The sequence below is a fragment of the Rhagoletis pomonella genome, unplaced genomic scaffold (genome assembly GCF_013731165.1).
Source record: "Rhagoletis pomonella isolate Grant_MI unplaced genomic scaffold, Rhpom_1.0 Rhpom_scaffold_00010, whole genome shotgun sequence".
Lineage (NCBI taxonomy): Eukaryota > Metazoa > Arthropoda > Insecta > Diptera > Tephritidae > Rhagoletis > Rhagoletis pomonella.
Window position 1 is genome coordinate 2,062,948 of NW_023458564.1, and position 19,799 is coordinate 2,082,746.

Sequence of the window (19,799 nt, forward strand, 5' to 3'; positions counted from 1 at the left end):
CATATGTATATTTAGTATGAAGTTTGTATTTACTTTTGTTACAACGGAACTCTGTCTGTTGTTAAAATTTCCATTGTCTCAAAGTTGAAAAGTTTTTGGCATTAAAATAAGTAATAATTGGAATCACTTTTAGTTTTATTAGTAAAGTTTTAAATACGTATTCGGTGCTTTGCTGTAGGCAATATTGGCGTGCATTTACTTGTGGTCATCTACTCTTCTACATTGGTGGATATTATATTATTATTTGTTTTTTTTTTGTTTACAGAATGACTAGTACATACATACATATATTTGGCAATGTTAAATTGAATTTTTTAAAACAACAACGCGTATTTCGAATCAGCCTAAACTTTTACTTACAAAAGTTCAGTGGCAATAATTCGCGTGACTGCCAATGTGTTTGACAAAAATGAATGCGTAAGGGCAGTTTCATTTGATGATGCTGCTTCGCTACTGTCTACTGCTGCAGTGTGTTTTATAGTATTTAGGTGGCAACATTTCTACTTTACTCCGCAGGCAATACCACTGGAATAATCAGCAGCTGCGGCTTGGCGCAATGATTGTCCAGTAGATATTTAAACCGCTTTGTGGATGTATTTTTGTACATCTTTGCGCTGATGGTGATTCATAATTCATAACTTTTAATTTCAGCGGTTTAGAGCAGTTTTGATTTCTTGTTAATTAAAGGAAAGATAAAGTCACTTGACTCAAATTTTAATGACTTTCACTTTTAATTGACTTTGGTGGCTGGCAAGCGTCTTGTGTTGTTCTACGTAACTGGTTCATAAAATGAAGCCATAATTGCTATTGGTTATAAACTAAATTTGTAATGTAGAAGTATGATATGTACTACTGACAAGAGGCGACCGCCGCACAGTGTTCTATTTTAGTAATAAAAGGGACAAAATCAAATATCTCGAAAACGAGAAGAGGAAGCGAAGAAATGTAATGGAATTTAAAATTTTTTGAGATGGATGAAATAGGCTGACTTCCAAAACGGCAATTGCTTTGCATACGTAAAAATATAATGTTCCATAACGCCGAACTACAAAATATTGACAATGTATACTTTTCCAAAACGCATCCAAAAAGTTATTAAAACGTATCGCTAGATTAATCAGCGCATCACTAACAAAGTTGATGCTTATCTCGTTTTTGGCTCAGATTGGTGTTGTTAAAATGGAAAATACAGAAAAACTGTTCATTGCTAAATTAAAATACGCAATGTGTATGATGCAATGTTTCGCAACTCTGCATACACAAACAGTTTGAATACCGCAGTATAACAGTAACAAAAATTGTATTGATAAGTTTTACCTTGACCCTAAAAATATAGGTTTTAAATTTTTTCTTTTTTGCCCTCAAAATAGTATGCAGTTAACTCTTTAAAAGTTTTAAAATAATATATTTGCTGCTTTTTCGACAAGGAATCCATTGCCATGGTTGCAAAAACCAAAAAATGCATGTCATATATTTTTGTTTAATTCATTTAAGTAAAAAAAAAAAACTTTTGAAGGACATTTTAAAGATCTAAATAAACAAAAAATTTGCTTCACTTTAAAACCGACCTTCAATAGAGGAATCTTCGATTTTTTTCTTTTTAGCAAAACAAAATCGTTTTTTGATTTTTGTAACCATGAGAATAGATTCCTTGACAAAAGAACAGCAAACAATACGAATCTAAAAACTTCTAAAAACTTTTTCTGACCAAAAATAACAAATATTTAAAACCTTCTATATTTGAAGGTAATTTTAAAGGTCAAGGTAATTTTTTATCCAACGAGACCTATAAAACACCACTACACTTATTTTTCTATTTTCTCTTGTTCTGGTGATATCTGATCTTGTCTCGATTTTTTTCAAAATTAACAATAATACTGTGCGCCATTAGAAAAACTTCTTCCAATTCAGATATTGTTCGATGCAGCCATCGAACCCAGGTCCAAGGGAGTGGTAGTGCGTATCTTTAACCACTCAGCCACAGCAGCCGCGATTTCCAAGCACTCACTAATAAATGGCGATTGTATATTAGGGTGGTCCAAAAATGCACGTGAAAAAGTAAAGTCGGAATTTTTATGCTCTCTCCCGCTAGGATTGTTCTATACCGAAAAAATATACCCATTTTTTTATTTTATTTATTTATTTATTTATTTAATTCGGTCAAAGAAAACAACATTCTTACTGATACTAGGTTATATTATAAGATCAGAGTAGTTTTAAGATTAACTTTTTAACACCACTCCAGGAAGCGATATATCAATATCCTCGATATCATTGAGTTTATTAATCTCTCTAAGGGCACGACAAATCGGTGCATTCATAGCATACGTTGACTTGGAGGAATGCAAATAAAAAATATCCATGTGCCGCAAATTTCTTCGCGGAACATTGAGAGGAATTCTCCGTAGGATATCAAGGCAATCAACAATCCCAGTAAGCATGTTGAAGATAAACGAGCAAGATAATAATTTTCTCCTACCCTCAAGTTAGTTTAAATTTATAAGCAAACAGCGCGAATTGTATGAAGATAATGGTTCAGTAAAATTTAGAGATCTTAATGCAAACCTAATAAAAGTTTTTTGCACGCGCTCAATTCTGTTTATGAGCCCAGTATGAAAAGGTCGCCAAATATTGGCAGCATACTCAAGGCGAGACCTTACAAAAGCTATGTATAGTGTTTTTAATGTAAATGGATCTGAAAAGTCAGAGCTATTACGACGAACAAAGGCTAACAATGAATAGGAGTTAGATATAATGAAATCAATATGGCTATTGAAAGTCAACTTCGAGTCGAAGTAAATTCCTAGATCTTTGGTCTGGACTACTGATTTAAGAAGGCAACCAGATATGAGGTATTAATTGTATTCAGCTTTCTGGAATAAGCCAAGTGATATCACTTATTAATATTCACACTAAGACAGTTTCTCCCACAACAGGGCGTTACTCTATTAAGATCAGATTGAATGGAAAAGGCATCATCAGCATTTTTTATAACAGAATAAACTTTGAGATCGTCTGCATACATTAGAAATTTAAATTGAAATTTAAATGAAAATTATAAACAGAAGGGGGCCAAGAATACTACCTTAGGGGTCTCCAGAGCTCGCATGGAAGGAACGGGAAAACGTATTCTCCAGTGCTACAGCGCAGTGCCTATTGTATAAATAAGAGCTAATCCAATCAAGAAACTTTGAATGGAAACCCAGACAAGCTAGTTTAGCGATCAAAATTTTATGTGAGACCTTGTCAAATGCCTTGGTATATACAGTATCGACTTGGTACCTAGACTCGAAACTCGCAAGGCAATCTTCGGTAAAGATAGTGAGATTTGATAAGGTAGATCTTCCTTTGACAAAACCGTGCTGGTTCGGGCAAATGACATTCTGGACAGCGTGTCACATTTTATCCTTGACAATACTTTCAAAATGTTTGGCAACTGTGGTTAATTTAATTTTGAAATCAAAAAATATTTAGAGGTCACTCAAAGCGAGCAAAGTTTTCCATGTATTTTTAAACTTTTCGTAGAAATGGTATAGAATTCTAAAAAACTAATATTCTTCTATTGTAAAACACTTTTTATCTGCAAAAGATTCCGAATAATAATACCCAAATGTTTAACCATTTTATCATTGCAACTATAATTTATAAATCCGCAAAAAACCCACAAAAAAGCCGCGAAAAATACAATAGGGATGGACAAAAAAAATCGTAAGTATTAATGGTTAAATAAATAATTGGGTATTATTATAGCAAGTCTCCTGAAGAGAACCAGAGTTTTCCCATCGAAAAATGTTGATTTTCAAGAATTCTATGCCATTTCCACGAAAAGTTGTTTTTTCCCATATAAAAATACATTGAAAACTTTGAGCGCTTTGAGCGACCTCTAAATATTTTTTTGAGTTTTTGGAACATCCTAATGTACATACGGTCTAGAGGCCACTAACGATTACTCCTTTGAGAATTTGCCAGACTCTTTTGTGAATTTTAGACTCTCGTTTATTTTCAATAGGAGTTCAGGTGGCACGAAAAGGCACCGCCTCAAATTTAGCGGAGGTTGGACAACTGCAGAGAAAATAGTGGGCCGTTGATGATACTTCCGTAATCAGTGCTAACAGTGCTCATAGCCCCACATCTCAAGTAGCACACTAGTGTATAACTTGGTGTAAATTTGTGAATTTTTGTGCAATTAATCAGATTTATACCGAAATTCGTAAATCTACACCAATTTATGCACCAGTGTGCTACTTGAGATAGATCTATCTGGGAAGGAATTTCGCCACCACCCTGTCTGGTCCTTTCAGCAAACACTTGTTTGCTTTGCAGGGTTCTCAAGAGTCATATTCATGACAGTTCCCACGTTGATTGACCTTACAATTGGCCATGGTTCCACTGGATGCTCCAGAATAACAATCTTACGACGGTTCTCGGAAATGATAGCCAGTCTCAGACCACTGTTCTTATAAGAGGGCCTCCGATGCTGTCAGAAAAAAACCTTCAGCGCTGGATAAAAAAATCACTTCAATGTAAGCCGTCAACGTCAGCTTACATCTAAAGTTATCAATCCCAAGATATTGCACTTCTGCGGAGAGACTAAGGATTATGCCTCTAAACACCGAAAGCTTCAAATCCTTTCTGCATAAAGAAGACAAATTTGTTCTTGCTATCCAGAAAGGAGGCGAATACAGAGGTCAACATTATACTAGATAACATGGAGTGGATCCTCCCAAACTCAAGCCTGCAGCTTGCGCATAACCATTCTTTCCGGCTTTGTAAGCTACAGTTACTTTCCTCCAAAGACCTCAAAGCTCTAACTATAGCCTTATAAGCTTATATTTTCCTCAAAAGGGGATATAGAAAATATCCCCCTTATGACGCGTACCAGCTTAGTATGGTGGTTTCTATTAGCTACCTGAAAAATGGGTTTACAAGATAGTGCTGTAAGAGTGCAGGGGAATATTAAAATCATCAGCATAGTCTTCCAGGTTCATTAATGTTCTCAACACCACTACATAATTATCTATTACTCAAGTTGAACATTTGAAAACCAATTTGTTTGCCTGGCTGCAGTTGACCTTGTAGAGGTGCTTGCTGTTATTTGTTGGATTCCAGCATGTTCGAGTACGAATGCCGTCACGGCAACATATTATTTTTATTTTTTCTGTTTTTGGTTTTTCTTTATTACGAAGAAGCATATGTGAAGTGCAGAAGCGAATTAAACGACGAATAAAATTGATTCAAGTTGAACATTTAAATGCAAATTTATAAAGCAGCTGTAGCTGAGTTTGTAGAGATGCTTGATGTTATTTGCTAGTCCCGTCAGAGGCAACATGTTAAAATGGCTATATAAACTTTTGTTCTGTATTTTCGAATTATGACAAAGGGTCTGTGAAGTGCAGAACATAAGCTTATTCAAACGGAAAAATCTTCAAACAAAATTTTGCTTAATGGAAACAAAATTGTGGTTAATATTACCAAATCATTATTGAAAATATCAATCAAGCCATTATTAGTACTAAACAAAAATCACGTTGATTCATTTTCAAGTTTGAATTTGGTAATATTAACCAATTTTTTGTTCCGTTTTCTCTCAGTGAGATGATTTTATAATACTTTGGAAGAATCCAAGAATAACAACAAACTATAAGCTTTGCTAAGGACAACTTTCAACTGAGTCCATTCAATCATTAATGATGTTGGTACCGGATACATTGTTTTGACATTTTACGTCTTTGCCACTTTACTAACTAAGCATTTATATATGCTTGATTAGTTCATACGTATGCACATATGCCCTTTCTTAAAAGCCCACATAACTCTATTATACATACGTAAAAATACGTCTGATTATTTAGCTGCAATTTTATCAGTTTTCGTCAGCTTTTGTCAGCAAATAAATCCGTATGCCTTTGAATTGCATGCTGATTGCAATCGTCTGTGTCAAGAAAAAAAAAAACACCACCTATACTATAACTGGAATTCAATTTTTAGGTATAAACCACAATCAATGTCAGCATTACCACAAATGAGCGCTTTTGACAAACTCTTGACACACACCTCTGCTCATTTATTGCACATTTGGGGCTTCTCAACAACACAGACATACAAAAAACACACACGCTAACGCCCTAACACTTCAGCCACTTGACTTTTATGTAAGAGGGAGAATATGTAGAAGGCAATTGCTGTAAAAAATATATTTTGGAGTCCTCACCACCACTAATGCACTGGTTGCGAAGTTACAAAAGATTTCTTTTTCTCCCAATTTTTAATCAACGGGGCTTAGAATCGCGTAATAGACCAGTGAAAGGAAAGCAGTAAACTTTGTACGAGTGGGTATTCATATGAGTACAAGGTACGTACATACATATGTACATATATACATATACATAAGTATGCATTTATGTAGGTATTTGCTCCAGACATTTTCCAGTGAGGCAAACTGAAATGCTTTTTTTTATTCATGTATGGATGTGCTCTGTATGTACACACCTACTTATGTATGTGTAAAAAAAATAGCACGTGTGCATATCAACGCGAATATACACCTGTCGAGAAATTGAAAGGATTCAAAATGGTAACGGTTAAAAAATGCAATATCTTTTAACCACTGAATATTTCTTTGAGTCTGCGAATAGCGTGGTCCCCTAAACACCTAGTTCAGGATTTTAGGTATAATAAGTGACGACTGGCATGGTTTTGCCATAAAGCTTTTTTCCCTTTTCTATATAATTCTGGTTGGGCTTAGTGGCACAACATACATAAAGGGTGGTCCGTATAGTGGTTTTGTTTTTACTCAATTGTTATTTTGACAATGGCAGCTCTTTCCCGTTGGAAACTTTGGTAGAATGTCAGTATCATATCTCCGTAGAATGAAATAAATTGTTTTATCCTTGCACAGAGACAACGATTTTGCTCGAAAAAGATAATATCTGACGAAGCGATTTTAATCTCGGCGGCTATGTTAACAAATAAAACTGTCACGTTTGGCAATCGTCGGGAAGCCAAAGCATCCACGCAGAGTGAAAGAGACAAATTTTGAGGGAATTTTTTTTTTCAGGCGAAACTCAGGATAAGGCAGAATAAAGACAATGAAATAAAAGCATCAAAGCTTTAAAAAAATGTTTTTTAGTTTTGTTAAGCAACTTTGTAAACATTTATAAGCAACATCTTATAACGTCAACGCTAAAATCATAGACGCTGAAGTTTTTTACCAGTCCATACTTAAGGATTAACCAACAATAATATTAAAAAAATATGAGACACCAAATCTGTGGCTTAACAGCGCTTTTCTGCAAAAATGGTTAAGAAGTAGAATAATAACAGATAACACATGACAAAGAGGTAGTCAAAAAGAGGAACACAAAATATATTACTTACGTGACATGAAAATGCAGTTATCATGCGATGTTTCAATTGAATGATACAATTCTAAGCTACTTTAAATTACTCCAAATTCTAGGAATATCAAACACCTTAGTGGCCTAAATCACGAAAAGCTGAGAAAAACTCCCCATTCAAAGTCTTTCTAGTCAAAGAGAGTTCTGCAACCCATGCCGTACGACTTAATATCGTCACGGACTGCTTCTGGCGGAGTTGTTTGGAGCACTTCCCTCTCATCTACCTTGCTTTCACTAGACTAAGTTTGACTCCGAATGATCTCTCTAGAGTAAGCATCAGCTGTCTGCGGAACCTTATTTTGTACACCAAACACTTTCCTAACTTCACATGGATTACCGTGCAGTAGACAACGCAAGAATTTATCGGCCATTACAGTTTGGACAATTTATGAGCTTAGACCGAACTCGACATTTAGAGTTGTTGACTTAATATCCGAATGCGTTCTGCTAGGCAGAGACTTGACGGTCGCTTTGAAACGGTTGTAAGCGAGTCTAACACTAGGTTTAATACTCTTAATTCTTACATGTATGTCAGCAGTGACCTATCCCTATAGCAACAATGCCAGCTCTAATGGTTTGATTAAATTTTATTATTTACCATTTTCAGTTTCCACAATAATAATTTTTTTTCTGCAGGGTAGGTATGTATATTGCAATTTGAAAGCGATTTCATTATGTGCCACAACTCATGAGTTAGCATAAATAATTTCCACTTGCTCGTTGTCGAGACAGTTCAGATATTTTTGCGCCTTTCAATGGCTTCCTACTTGGAGTTTCTAGGCAGTTGCTGCCAAACAAATGCTACGTGTTTTCACATCTACGTTGAAATACGTATGCACGTCACAATTTACTAACATACATACTCTCACATACTCGCATTAACACTCCACTGGCATCACTCATTTTCCAGATTTTTCCGCTATAGACAAATTAGGCCCTTGTGGCATCTTTTGTTTGCTTTTATAAACACGAGTATATGTATGAAAGTAATATACATACATATGTACATATACATATATGTACCCTGCAAAAATTTTGTGTGGACAAAAGGAACAGGTTGCATACTAGTAACTTGTTATGCTGACCTGGACCACTTCGACCGTAAAAAAACTGGTATATGTGTTGAGCACCACCTCTTCGTGGCCCATCGGCAAAATGCTTCGGTTGCCGAATGTGCCGTGGTCCAAAAGGAGTAGTTGTCTAGGTGGTCCCATGTTATGCAGCGGTGGACCAGAAGTGGTCAGGTCCTATATCATCGCAATATTAATGTAACCATATTTTCTTCATATTTTGGACTATTTTGGATACTAGTGTTGGTTACCAGGTAGCTTGGTCCTGTACCAGCATTTAACCTAGTCGCTTTTTTTGCAGGTTGCTGTTTTCTATGCCACGTAAGTTAAGCTGTGTTGGTATGAAGCTTCATTTTTTGTTTCACGTTTAATTTAAATCTGTATATTGCTGTTATTTGTTGTTGCTGCTGTCGGTACTTTAGGGATACGCAGTCGGAGACATCCATGTAATTTGCTCTCTACAAATACACACATATGACTTTGTGAAAGTAAATAAATGTGTCTGTGGATTTGTAGCTCATTAGCCTTTTGGTTTTTGAGGTTTCCAATATTTGCATTAGGTCCACTTCAGAAGTGTGCGTCATCTTAACACATCCCTTAATTTCTGCAACATACACACGATTTAATTTACGTGATATGGATTGATGGACATGTTTAAAAATTAGTGGTGACATACATGTGTACACACATTAGAGTGGCCATAGCGTCATATGAAAAAATTTTGAAGTCGTGAACTTAAAAGTTTTCGAGCTGAAAAATATTAGATTAGTAATGAAAATAAGCATCAAATTCTTTAGAAAGCGATTCGTGAATTTCGAGTGGCTCAGAGTGTACTCTACATATTACTTTTGAACCAAGAAAAATTACCAAAGTTCTTAAAATTATCACATTTCGAGACATTTCCTGTATGATTCCATAAGTAAATAAGTTAATTTTTTAAAGAAATATAGATTTATGAACTCGGTTAAAAAGACCTTTTATGGCAATGTTATATATAATGAATTATTATCTACATACATATGTACCTATGTGATGCTTCTGCAATATTTATTTCACAAGTTTTGGCTCATAAGAAACTTTTCGGAAAAAAACATTTTTGGAGTTATTTTGCAGAACTTTTTAAATATTCAACAGCTTTTAAGAGGAGTTTGTATTTATTTTTTTATTATAAAATTTTAAGATTTTAGAAAAACAAATGTTGATCTAACTTTGCAGAACTTTCTTCCTTTTCAAAAACTTTCGAACAGTTTTTATGCTTTTCAAACAAAATTTTTGCGACTTTTGGGGGGAAAAAATATGTATTTTGCAGAACTCTACATATAACTATTGAACACCTAGTCATCACTGTTTTTGTTTTATAAATTTTTTCAGTCATTAAATTTTTCGATTTTTGAAAAAAAAAATTGCCTCCTAATTTTGCAGAACTTTTTTTTCGTTTTCAAGATCTCTTTAACTGTTAAATTATTTAAATTTTTTTTTTATTTATTTAATTTTTATTTTAATCAGAAAATTTTTAAATTTTTGGACGTTTTGTTTGCCTAATTTTGCAGAACCTTTTTGCCTTTTCAAAAACTCTAGTAAAATAAGTTTGTATTTTTTTTCAGAGAAAATTACGACTTTTTTGGACATTTTTTTAGGGTATTTTGCTGAACTCTAAAAGTAGTGAGCTCCTACTATTTATATTTTGGATCATTCAATTTTTCGATTTTTGGAACAATTGTTTTTCTCCTAATTTTGCAGGACCTTTTCCTAATTTTGAAGAACTCTAGAACTATAGAAAAGCTACTCAGAACAGTTTAGCAACATTCCGTATGTCAACGTGACAGACATCTCTTGTTAAGATTTTTGGGACAACAATTTTTTAAGTTTTTACGCGTAGAATTGTTAGTGAAGAATTTAAGTACAGATATAAACCCTCGACTCTCCCCTTTTCAAAGTTCAGCCTGGCCAATTTTAAACGTCAGGTAATACATGCCATGGAAGTAAGTTACTAGTAACCAAGGCGAAAAAGATTTTCAGGCATTTTTCCATAGCAGGAATCACACGATTTGTACATATATACAGATTTGTACATTTTGGCAGTCACGGAGTGGTGTATAAAAACTTCCAAACAACACCACTCTGTAACTGGCAAAATGTAAAAATCTGTACAAATATACAAATGCACAAATCGTGTGATCTCTGCTTTAGTCACAAGTTTTCTTAAAATCCTTATCTCATATCCCGCTTATGATGGATAATCAAACATTGTTTTTAGAATTTTTTCCGTGCTTTTTGGTGGAAACTATGTATAATTTTCTACAAATTTTAAATCTGCAATAAAGAAATTATTGCATTTTTTAAACAAGGAATGTTTATACTTTCCAACGATATATAATTTGTATTGGGCGTGGGAAAAGGACTACAATTTTTCCATAATAGAATGCACTTGGGTCTGCCTTGCGGTTTTGTCGATAAGAATACAAGTTTACAGGAATGAAAGAATTCTAATGTAACATTTTCCTCTGAATCCGAATCCGAAATCAAAATTTAAGAGAGTAGACAATTTTTGAGATACAGAGGAATTTCGTGTTTTAGAGATCTGAGAATAAGGCATTCACTTAATCAAAATTTGCTTTGCATGTAGTTGGCCAATCCAAAATTTTATTTTATTTTTGGTATAGGCAAAATTCACTATCGTCTGCGCAATAGCAATTTAGAAGGTATACAGGATTCCTTTGATTTTAAAACCGCTTTTGATATTACGAAGAGAAGCTATCTGTATGATGCCGCGTCCGCGCAAAACAAATGCGGCTCCCTTCTCTCTTCTGGATACCAAACGGGGGTTTAAGCAAAGCGATCTGTCTCGCACGACTTCTTAAATTGAGCTCGATACATAAATACTCATAATAAGAGTAATACCTACATCCTCTACTCCACTAACTCGATCCCACCTCTAAGCCTGTTCTTCTGCTTGTCCTCGGCTGACAAACAAGCCAAATATCGCTGCATTCTGATCTCCCGGCTACATACATAAGCATATTTCCATCTCAAATCACCCAGGCCGAGGGAAAGTAAAATCCAAGCTTTTCCGCGGCAGTTATAAGCGATTTCATCAAAAGTTGCTATTAAGAGAAGAAAAAAGAAGCGTTCGTACTCAAAAAAAAAATCATTATTCGAAAAATTCGAATGACTAGGCAAAAATAAACAATACGTGTCTCCTTAAATTGTTCAAGGGACAATCCTTGTGAGTTTTGTCGCAAACTTAAATTTACTTTCCCTCGGCCTGGGTGATTTGAAATGGAAAGACCCATAAGTATGTAGATATCTATGTATGTAAATTCCCACGCGCATTATACATAAGTATGTATGTGTGTACAGCGCAAATTTTGTTTAAATTCAAATAATTCAAATGAAATCACAAAAGCTACCAAAAGCTGACTTTGCAGCTGATCGCACTTTCGGCATTAGCATTTAAAATTAGTCAGCTTTCGCATTGGTAAACTTGTGATTCAGCATCAAAAAATTGTATTCTCTAAGGAAGTATTTTCGTTTCATGCTTACAACATTGAATTCGTACATTAATTAACACTAACGAGATGACCTACAAACTAAACCTTTCATGTGGAGAAATTAAAGGTAACGCAATCAGTTAGATTGTGAATAGCATGGCAGGCATATCAGACAAACTGATTGCATTCAAAGAGGTTAATTAGATGAAAGAGTAAACTGCAGGTCCATAATCTTATGAATGCAAGTATACCCAGCCAGCAAAATACTCGGAAAATTATCCGAAACAACTTCAGCTCGATGTATGTCTGTCAACAAAATTGCTTTTCTAGAAAATGTTTGGCTGCAAATTTCACATTTATGTATAAATATGTACGTTTCATCGTTAACGTGGCAGATTAATGCACAAACGAAAAACACTTTCTGAGCAAACTTCCTGATTTTATACTTAAGCCAGTTTCTGGAGAGAGCACTGGCTCCCTTCTGTTGGGGGGCCCAGTCAGCATTGCTTCTTTTTCTGACCGTTAAATCCGCCACCGAACTAATGCCACCTTTGAGATCTTTATATGGACTGAGCTATTCGCTTTTCTTCGAGCATGTCCTATGTCCGCTTTAAACTCGACATTTGACCAGCTGCCATTCGAGTCGGTACTTTACCATAAGTAGGGGTTTATATTTAGGAGAAAAAATACGAATTATACTTTTCTTAGGGTCATCTTCGTGATATTGTTTTGTACCAGTTTCCAAAGGTGCACATAAACACTTTTCCAGAAAAAGGCATTGCTCTTGCTTGCTAAAAATAAATCGTCTCTTAAGGGTGAAAAGGTGTCAAGCCCTTTTTTTAATTGTGCAGGAGAGGTGAAAAATCGATGTAGTATCCTATCACCTGCCATTCTGCAACAAAAAAGTTGACTTGCCACCTTCTCACAAATATCTTAATATGCATAATTTCAATTGATTCTAAAGAATATACGACTATACAAAACAAATCATATTTAATATTTTTTTTAAGACTGGTCGTCAAAACCCATAATAACGCTGGAAACAGGTGCAGCTATTGAAAGCGCAGCAAAAAAAATCCCGATAATGGCTATGTTCTATATAAAGTATGTCAAAGTTCAAGTAGCAGTAACGTCTTTTATGACTACAGTTGATAGATGGGTTATATAGCTTGAGTAATAATTAAAAACACTTTTATCGAAGTTCATACCAAAAATACTCCTCTCTGCGATGTCTCAAGCTTCATAAGCGAACACTCTCCCGAGGTAATCAACAGTTGTCTTCAAACCTTCGGTACTTCCCCAAACTTTATAATACAATTTTTAGGTTATTTTGCCCATCCAGCATTTCAAGTTTTTCAGACTCACATATCACATTCTCTCTTTCTATTACAGAAAATACAGCAATGCAATTAATGAACATAGAAGAAGAGATTACGGTTATTTCTACATACTTAATTCAAAAAAAAAAAAACAATTGACACTCTTGCAGCAAAGGTGCAATATTTTTTCTCTGCAGCGGCGTTTAGTGAGAAAATACTCACTTTGAGTCAATAAAGTGGCATATTTTTCAAATCTCAACCGATTCCTATAATTATTTTACCGTTCATTAATAATTTTACTTTTAGGAGGTGCTACGGCTTTTTTGAACAGTCGTAAAAAGAAAAATCTCACGTTTACTGTAGTCGGCCTTAGGTGTAGTAGAATATATCGGTACCTGAGTGGATGATCAACCTATCTCGACAGCCACTTCGAAATCGCCCTATATTAGAAAACTTTTCAAGAACGCCCTACTTCAGAATTTGGTTGAAGAACGTCCTATCTCAACTTCTGATTCAAAAACGCCCCATCTCAGCACATTTTCATTGTATTTTCAGCTGAGATAGGGCGTTTTTGCACCGAATTTTGAGATAGGGTGTTTTTCAATAAAATTCTGAAACAGGGCGTTCTTTAATCAAATCCTGAAGTAGGACGATCTTTCATTCCAGAGTTTTTGTAGGAAATTGAATGTCCTACAAGTTTGTCATTTATATTTTTCTGTAGCGTTTGTTATTTACGAGATAGGGGCAAAAAACGAAAATTTCATGAAAAAAGTTTTATCCATAAATTATTAATTGGTATTTTTAATCCATTAAATATTTCTAGAACAAACAATATTTCAGTTCAGAAATATTCATATATCGTAAGATGTTTGAGTTTCAGTTTATATTTTCACATATACCTTTTAGTTTACAAAAACAATGTCACGCAGTGATCAGTGTCAGACCAAAGTCTCTACACAAAGTGCCTTGTAAAACTTTTAATTGTTTTAAAAACTCATCTTGTAGTAGAGGTGTCAAACTATCGATGGTACTATCTATACTAGCTGCGCGCCGGTTTGGTAACTTTCCAAATTTTTGTATTATAAGTGATATTTTCTTTGTGCTTCCTTCTTTAAGAGCCGTTTTCTCAACCAACCTATAATTGAAAAGCTCCCTTTATATATAAACGTTGCTTTACAACTTATAGCTATGTTGAAAGCGAAGCATTTCTATTATCGGTTTTTCCCGCATGTACATACGTTTCTTAGCTGTAAACAAATCAAAAACATTATATTACGAAATTTACACAATTTGTAATAAAAATGTAAATAAACAAATAAATAAAATTCTATAATAAAACGCTTTATTTTAGACACAACTATACATTTAAAGCAATCTGTAAATATGAAGGGAGCTTTAAAGTTAAAGGTTGCTTGAGAAAACGGTCCTAAGTGTGTTTATTCTCTCAATCATTTGTTTTTTTTTTTTGTATTTCGATGCCGTCCCCGTTAATTTGGAACAGTTGTTATCATTACACTGACTATCGATAGTACTATCGATATTAGTGCTTGACACCATCGATAGTATTGCTGCAAATTATCAACGAGTAATGATAGTTTTTTTTTCTGAAATATGGATACTATCGATGGTGTCACTATCGATAGTTTTACAATTCTATCTTGTAGACTGCCGTATAATCCTTATAAACCAACCAGTATACAATTTATAAACTAACAATAGAGCAACAGTTTGGAAGAAGTCCTGTTTACATGTTTTATAGACTATTTTTTAGAGCCCAATAGCAGTTTTGCGCTAGTAAACCATAATAAATCTTTTAGAGAATTGTTTGTGTTATCTGGGATGTATTAGTAATAAGAAGAGAAATATCTTTCCAAAAGTTTTAATAAAAAAACTACGATACGTACATACATATGTATGGTGGAAAATGCAAATGAAATTTTCTCTCTGGGAAATTTTAAATTTATTAAAAGGATGAGGATGTCTCCTACAAGTGCCGAGTATTTTCAGTTAGTAGTTCTTCTGGGCTTTAAAAATAATATAGTATGTAAATATTCATACTATATATCGAGGAGAGCTTTGGAGTCTATTTGATATTATTTTTATATTATATACATACAACAACTTAAATAAACAACCATTTCTCCGATTTTTTCCTTTGCCACACCCACCACACCGACTCCTTTCGACCACCAACAGTACCTCCAAAATTGAGTCCTTTTCAGACATCTATTCTACAGCTGAATATGGGTGATCGGGCATCACTAACCTGCTCGGTGGTGAAAGGTGACTTACCACTAACCATCACCTGGCGTAAAGACAACAGGCCCATCGACCCGACACAGCATATGTCCGTAAAGCAGGTGGATCAGTATAATAGCATATTGGTAATAGAAAATCTTGGCTCCGACCATACGGGCAACTATTCGTGCGTGGTGCGAAATTCTGCGGCGGAGGTGGAGAATTCGCAGTCGTTGCTGGTTAACGGTAAACACATGGAGTAGCGATGTAAAGCGTGCAAAGCGACGCTGCCTAAAAAATCTGTAGATTTTTAATTTATTTTATTTTTGTTTGGTTCTTTCGGCAATTGTAATATTTTTACACCATTTTTGTTGTACAATTGTTTTTGATTTTCACAACGTTTGTTGTAATTGTACAGCGTATATATAAACAAACGTATATGTATGTATTTATGTACGGATATAATAATATAGATATACATATATATATATATATATACATATATTCTAAATTAGTAGTTTTGAACGATTTTTGATTTTGCCCGTTTTGTATGTTTCCTTCTCTTAATATTAGGGAATGCATTTTGTGTAATAACAGAAATTTGTATGTAATATACAGCAGAATTTGTTGAAGATTATTTTTTATGTTCAAAGAATGCGTTTTATTTATTTACAAAGAACAAAAATTCGAATAAGTTGGCTAAATATTTTTTATTCATTATAAAAATATGCAAGTATTTGCAAATGAAATTACCTGCAAAATTTTTGAAATTACAAATTTTATTTCCTCTTTGGAATGCTTAAAAATTGTAGTGTTACTCATAGTAGAATCGAAAATACATATTAAAATCATATAAAAACTGCGAAGGTTTAATTTTACATATTTTTGGAAAATAAAAATAAATTACAGTAGAAAATAAGAAGCCATATAACATTTTCAGCTAAATAACGCATAAAAGCTACGCACTCGCAAGTGTCTACGAAAATCTCCACAAAGCGCAATATCACTTCGTCTTCTTCAACGTTGTTGGTCCATCGTAATTCCACGCTGGTTCATTTTCACTTCCATTCAGAAATACTACTACGTTCCCCGTTATTTGTCCATGTTAACGCCTATTTTGTACAATAAAAATATTATTTTGAATATTTAAATTTCATAATCGATATTCTTGTGTATTACTTACAGTCCCACCCATAATAGAACCGTTCGTGTTTCAAGATGGCCTTGCCGAGGGTATGCGCACGCGCACAGTATGCGGTGTATCGCGCGGTGATCCGCCGCTAAAATTGATCTGGCTCAAGGATGGCGAACCGTTGCCCGAATTATTGGGCGCCAATGTCACAATGCTCGATCAATATTCATCTTTGTTGAGCATACCTTCGCTGTCGGCTTCGCATACCGGCGAATATACGTGTGTGGCAAAAAATCCGGCTGCGGAAATCAAATACACTGCCGTATTGCAGGTCAAAGGTATAGTATGAGGGTGCTCTCCGCTTGAACAGAACAAACAGCAGCACTTTGATTATGCTTTTATAAGAGAAATAAGGATTTTTTTTAACAAAAGTTTCACACAAAATTAAGTATTATACATTTCTACAGATCCTTAGTATAAATATTACGTGATTCAAATGTATGTCCCTAGAAGCACAAACAAATAAAAATAAGGTTAAATATATTAAAACAGGATATAAAAAAATTCATCAAAAAAGATACCGAAAAATATTGTATGTGCCCGTGAGTAAATTCGTTTAAAAATCACCACATATGTACATATATTTACACTAGTTTCATCTGCCTGAAACCGGTCTTACATTGACGCATATTCTCAATACCTCCAAATCCGTAAAATACTAGCCTCCTTTTGATTTCACGGAAAAGGAAGAATGAACAGAGTACTCAAACGATTTCTGCGCGTAGCCAAGATAAACTTCTATAAAAAAGGCAATTAAATACGGGTAGCCTTGGAGCCAACCTTTCATGAAACACACACCCAAATAAAGCTAGACAAAGACCAGGGCCCGATCTGGACTTGAAAAAATTAATGGACAGAAGCATGGGCATCAAACCCTAGCTGGCCATTTTGATGAGTTAAGTCATTGCCTAAGCCTTTCTATCTACATATTTATAAGTGAGCCTGCCTGGTACAAAACGCTCGAGGATGTACTAAGTGTACCTTCTCCACCATTCTGAAGATCGCGTTTTGTTAACTTTCTCCTTTTTTGAGGATACAGCTGACCAAAAGGACAACAAAATAACGTACATTTGCCCAACGGTGAATCACGACAAGAAACTATATACGTTTGTATATAGCATCGTCATGCTTCTTAGCTAAGGGATTATTATCCTTTGGACTTTTTAAAAAAATTCAGCAATAAACCCTTATTTTTTTACCGTGATTTTTTTCAATCAAAAATCATGGTTAAATTGAAGCCTTTATTTTCACGTCAAACATTTGAATTTTAACTTTAATTTTTTCGTTAAAAAATAAAATTTAAAATTTAAAATTATACGTAATAAAAAGTTTTCACCTTAAACGGTTATAATCAAGTAAATAAACAATAATATTCTAACTTTTATATTTTATCGAAAAAAACTAAGGTCATATTTTAAATTTTTTCTTTGACTGAAAAAATAACATAAATTTTAACTTTGAAATTTGACTTTTATTTTTTACCGAACAAATAAAAATCAACTTAAAATTTTTAAATTTGTGCAAAAAATAAAAGTCAATTCTTTACTTTTATTTTTGACCGAAAAAATAAAAGTCGAATTTTAACTTTTCTTTTTGGCCGAAAATAAAATTCAAAATTTAACTTTTCTATTTTACCGAACAAATAAAATTCAACAACAATTATTTATAGACCCTTTTTATAAAAAAACAAAACAGTTACGGTCCCTGCCCAAAAGAGAATTTAAGATTTTACACAGGCTTTGTTACGGGACACTGCAGGTTGAAGGGTCTCCTACAAAAATTAGGCTTTTGGTCAAACCTCTGACAGTTCTCCACAGCCTCTAGTCGAACCTAACGCCATTTCCAGGAGAGCCAGAGGAGCACAAGCCTAATATGGCTACAGCAATTTCTAAAAGAATAGCCTGGGCATTTCAAAGATGAAGGGTCGAAAGAAAATATTTAACCTACATCTAATATCTTTTTTGATGAATTTTCTTAAATTATAAATTCAACAAAAGCCAATACTTAAATGTCAGCACACATACATACTTATTATCAAAAAGACACACATATTTAACACAGCCTTTTACCACAAAAATACATCTAATCACCTACATATATATGTATGTATGTCTATCTAAGCACACATTAGCACACCTATCAAAAATAGGATACAATTAAAAATGTAACCAAAATTTAATAAAATTACCGTAAAATATAATTAAAATAAACTTGTTACTTTAGTAATTTTTAAGTACTACTTCTTTTTGAGTTGAGTACTAAAATCGCTTCTTAAATTTTGAGTTGTTACTTTTATAAAAATACATATTTATTTTTTTAGACAAATAAAGAACAAATGGATAAAACATGTTAGGTAATAAATTCGTAAAAATTTAAGAATATACAACCAACAATTTACAACTACATATGAAACTGAAATTTCAAAACCCCTTTGACATCCCCCTTAACCAATATCCATCCTCAAGTCGCTTTGGCACGCTGTGGGTTTTTGTACGGCAGATCACCAGGTAACCTAGCTGTTGCACTGCTTCAAATGCTTCTTACATTTTTATTTCAAAGTGCTATTTATTTTAATATGCCATTAATATAGATATTTTGTACTAGTGTATGTTGTTGCGATTAAAATAAATATGCAATAAAAAAAAAATAAAATTAGGTTTTGCATATTTACGATAAAAAAAAAGGTGTCGCATCACGGCTTCGCACATCCTTTGAGCATATCTAATATTTTAATCGCAACCACAGGCACATAAAGCTTTGCTTCATTTTAATACAGCAAAAAAAAAGAAAGCCAACACGGACTAGCAGCCGCTTACGATCGATGTAGCATTTTCGTCGTTCAACTCCGTGGAGCTTTTTGTGAGTTAAACGGCTGAACCTGCACACCTGCTGTACCTCTGTACCTGCTATACGCTCCTCTGTACTGCTTACAAGGCTCTCTCTGCATACTTGTGCTGCATACATACATCTGCAAACAACTATCTGCTTACGCTTTAAATCCACGAAAACAAAAAATAATACAAACATTCACATATCTTTTTAAGCCCCGCTTTTTTTTTTGGTAGTGCGAGAGCTGTCATGTGGCCAATCGC

At 34.1% G+C, this 19,799-nt stretch overlaps 1 protein-coding gene across 2 annotated transcripts in view; it reads left to right on the forward strand.

The window, feature by feature from the left end:
• The window catches only part of LOC118745939 (Down syndrome cell adhesion molecule-like protein Dscam2), a 274,465-nt gene that overhangs the window by 216,817 nt on the left and 37,849 nt on the right, over nucleotides 1-19,799 (forward strand). The window contains exon 9 of one of the 2 annotated variants that reach the window (XM_036479605.1): nucleotides 15,474-15,761. In XM_036479605.1, coding sequence (XP_036335498.1) covers nucleotides 15,474-15,761 — 288 coding nt within the window. Of the gene's footprint in view, nucleotides 1-15,473; nucleotides 15,762-16,700; nucleotides 16,986-19,799 lie in introns of both variants that reach the window. The other variant, XM_036479606.1, reaches the window with a different exon arrangement.